The sequence below is a fragment of the Coffea arabica genome, chromosome 8e (assembly GCF_036785885.1).
Source record: "Coffea arabica cultivar ET-39 chromosome 8e, Coffea Arabica ET-39 HiFi, whole genome shotgun sequence".
Lineage (NCBI taxonomy): Eukaryota > Viridiplantae > Streptophyta > Magnoliopsida > Gentianales > Rubiaceae > Coffea > Coffea arabica.
In genome coordinates this window covers 50,746,626-50,750,615 of record NC_092324.1, presented here as the reverse complement: position 1 = coordinate 50,750,615, position 3,990 = coordinate 50,746,626, and the positions used below count along the sequence as shown (strand labels likewise).

General features: G+C 36.2%; 1 protein-coding gene across 1 annotated transcript; it reads left to right on the top strand.

Moving 5' to 3' along the window:
* Positions 1 to 3,109: 3,109 nt before the first annotated feature.
* LOC113705010 (nuclear transcription factor Y subunit C-2-like) lies at positions 3,110 to 3,478 on the top strand. Its single transcript, XM_027226872.1, has one exon. The coding sequence runs from the start codon at positions 3,110 to 3,112 to the stop codon at positions 3,476 to 3,478; it is 369 nt and encodes a 122-aa protein (XP_027082673.1).
* The last annotated feature ends 512 nt before the right edge of the window (positions 3,479 to 3,990 follow it).

Below are 3,990 nucleotides of genomic sequence, written 5' to 3'. Positions count from 1 at the left end.
GTTTCCTGCTATAAAACAATCTGCTTAACTAAAATACTAGGTACATGAAATCTATACAGGTTTCACACACCTAACGCAGACAAATAATATTTTAAAGGCCCTTTACTGTACAGCGGTTTTACATAATACAAAATCTCTCGTATTTTGACCATCACCTTTTATAGCGTGCCGTTGCTGCATTACATTACGTTGTACTCGTAAAGTCATGACCAAGATTGGCCTCATTTCTCTGCACACGTTACAACTTAAGGGCTATTAATTTCAAGTAGATCTTCTGTGCAATTTTCTTTGACCAAAGACTATATATAAAAGTGCCCAAGTCCTATTGTCTCTAAAGTATAAATTATATATGCCAATTAGATTTATTATGGAAATTCAAGTGTTTGATGGCTAGCGTGCTTGGGATCAACTTCCAGGTTAGGACAGCAGTGGATGGAATAATGCTAATGATTCGATTCAGATCCCATTTGCCACCATTGTTTACTTTTCAAGCTTTAGACCAAATCTCAACCGAACCCCTTAATGTGTCAGCAAGAATACGACGAAAAAGGTTAGACAAATCAACAAATGCCAATTCTAAATCTAAGAAATTACCTCGAGAACTAAATAACTATTCAAATCTTTGGACTAGCTATAATTATTAAGTATTAAAGCAAAATGCAGTTGTATTTACTTGGTTTCTTTATGTATGTCTCCAGGACCAAATAGAAATTCCAATTGATTTTTGGAGATAAGCATAGTCTGTATGTCCTTTGTCAACACATGCAGTAGCACACAAATGATAGCACTAGTGAGATGCATCTAGGGTTTTTAACGAATTGAACTAAATCAAGCCCAAATATGGAGGGAGGGGAGGGTGGTGGCACGGTAATTAAGGGGGAGGGACTGTAATTAGGAAAGCCTGAATTCAAGACCTTCAATTTATTTTTTTTTTTTAAAAAAAAAAAGAAGAAGAAGAAAAGTCCAAATATTGTGAGGCTGGATTTGGAGTTTTAACTTTTAAATTCGATACCAACTCAAAGTTGTGGCCAATATGAATCCAAATCTCTAGTTTGGCCTTAATTTGATGCAATATCCGTGATGTTCAAATTTTAACTCAAAAGCACTATTGTTTTACTTTGTTTTATTTTGAGTTTTATGTTTAATTTTCAAAACTTTATTTATTCCCTTACTTCAAAATTTAGGTTTCAACCAATATATTTGATGTAGTATCACATAATTGACCGATATCATTAACTCATATTTATCAATAAAAGCATGTGTATAGTAAATTTAAATTTTAAATAAGTAAACTATAAAACAAAAATAAATGTGAGCCCGGTTGAGAACATTTTGAATCAATTTGGTATTTGTTTATTTTTTTCTTCTATATAAGACTAGATGAGAAACACAATCTACTTGGCGCAGGATTCGAACTCCTAACCTTAATTGGTAGCGGAAATACCATAAGAGTGAAGCCTGGAAATTTGGGTAATCAAGCTGGTTAGCTAGCTCCATTTGTCTACTTGATCATCAATTTAGTTAAATGCTCGACATTTTGCAAATCTAAATCAAACCGTAAAGAAATTGAGCCTAAGCTGTTACTTAAGGCGTGATTCACAACCGTAGTCATGATACTGATAGCTATTTCAACATACTAAATTGAATCGTGGAGTAATTTTGTGCTTCATAGAGACCAGTCATGTCTTCCCAAAGATGAAATGGACAAAATGAATTTAAAGTTTGGATGGTCTCGTTCCGATCACTATCACGGATCAGAATCAGGCACCTCTCTAGGACAAAACTTTTACTTTTACTGTTACTCAAAAAAAGACATTTGCCCAACAAACGTCTCTGACAGATAACATCTTGTAGCATTACTGAGGCAACTGAATAAGGAGCACATTTCGGCCTGATTGCCAATTTTAATGGAAACATATTATCACTTTGAATATTAAAACCAAGTTGATCAAAACGTTTGACAAGAAAGTTTTAACCATTCCCACTTTTAATTAAACATATTCGGAAATTAAGAGCAAACATTTGACAATCGTGTTTCACAATCATTTGTCCAATTCATGTCGTACTTTTTTCCTCCTCCTTTTAAGGTTTTTCTAATTTAATTAAATCGCCATTGATTTCAAGTATCCTTTCAAGGTTACTGATGATCGGCATTTGTTCCTGGCTGCAACTGCTTGCCTATGCCATTGGTGACTTGCACTGAGTAAGAATCTAGAAGTCGTAGGTCTCAACTGTGGATCAATACAAAAATAACCAACTGATCATATATGTATACTTGGGTACGTTGCTGGTTTTTATGTTCTTTGTGCTCCAATTCCAATGCATGCTCAGACCCAGAATTATTCATGCAAAACACAATATTTGAAGTATGCGTCCCATAAAAACGAATGCATAGAGGGAGATACCAGAAACCAATAATATCATTTGTATAACACCTTCCCCTGTCCCTATTTTTTTGAAAGGGAAAGTACGACGATTTGAATAAAAAAACAACTCGGACGACGGATTGAATAAAAGCAATTCGGTTTTGTACCTAAAACAACACCCTTAAAAGTTAAAACCCTCCACTAAAGCCAAAAAAAAAAAAAAAATGCAAAAAGAATTCCCAAAAAGTGCATAATGGGCTGTAAGTTGACCAATCAAAATCGCAAAGCTCAGTTTCGTAGTGTGGAAGTATTCGGCATGAAATCATGTAAACAAAATAACAAGTAGAAGATATAATAGTAGTGTAATACTGGAGTGTCTGTAGCCGGCCCCAAGCAGCAGGCTGGCCGGCCGGCCTGCCTGGCTGCTGCCCATCTTTTGCCTCGTTAGATCTTCATGCAAACCACCAAACAGATGGCTATGTGCAGTGCACATGCATATGTATAAATACATATTCACCCATCACTCTCAAAGGACTCAAGTCTTTGATCAACTCACTCATTTGGTTAACTCCAAATTTTACTCCGGTTCTATATAAAACTTGAACCACTCTCAGAACTTTTTCTTCTTTCTTGCTCTCTCTCCCTCTCTCTCACGTGCGCGCACACACAGAAGAAGAGCTCTTAAAGGCTAAGCTATATATTTTCACAGTATTCGTGCTTGAAATCCCACTTTTGATCCCAAGATGAGGCAGGCTGGGACGTATTCGGGGATACTATCAGGAGGGATATCTGGAAAAACTGGACCTCATTCATTTCCGTTGGCTAGAATAAAGAAAATCATGAAGAAATCAGGAGATGATGTGAAGATGATATCTGGGGAGGCTCCCATTGTTCTCTCCAAGGCTTGTGAGCTTTTTGTTGAGGAAATTACCAGAAGGGCTTGGATGATGACCATGCAAGGCAAGAGGAGGACACTTCACAAAGAAGATGTTGCTTCCGCTGTTATAGCCACCGATATTTTTGACTTTCTTGTCAATTTGGTTTCTGAACGCTCTGCTACTTCTGAGCAGGAGGAGATCACTACTCCACCAGCCATGGATTTGGAGAGATAAACTGAAAAGAGCAAGATAAATAACTATTATATATAACCTCTCTTTATTCTTCGTATACTATTGTTTTCCCCCTTATAATTTTCATATACAGAATATAAACAGTTTCTATGATGATTACTGTCAATTGGAGCCACAAGATTAAGCATCTTATTTCAACATTGTAACCTTGATTAAATGTGTATTATTTTGACAATTGCTTCTTAATTTCTCAGAACTCAACCCTACGTGTTGCGGCCTGTAACAGGTTCCATCCACAAGGCATGTAATGTTTTTATTTTCTGCATTTGAAAAAACGAGGTATATTTCAAATAGTTGACTTTGTACCATTGAACTCCAACGAAGGCATTTAATCTAAACCGGTTTGGAGCTGAACCCCCAGGGCCAAGTATTTCAAACAATTTGATGCAACTTCGTGCATTTTAGCTGGAGGAAGCCGGCCTTTTGCATGCCCTTGGTCACAAAATAATAATAATAAGAATACTAGGAGAGTAAGTATACATGTTTTTGTTAAA

Bases quoted from the DNA above. Each gene is read 5' to 3' on its own strand.
- LOC113705010 (XM_027226872.1), top strand. From the start codon at position 3,110: ATGAGGCAGGCTGGGACGTATTCGGGGATACTATCAGGAGGGATATCT.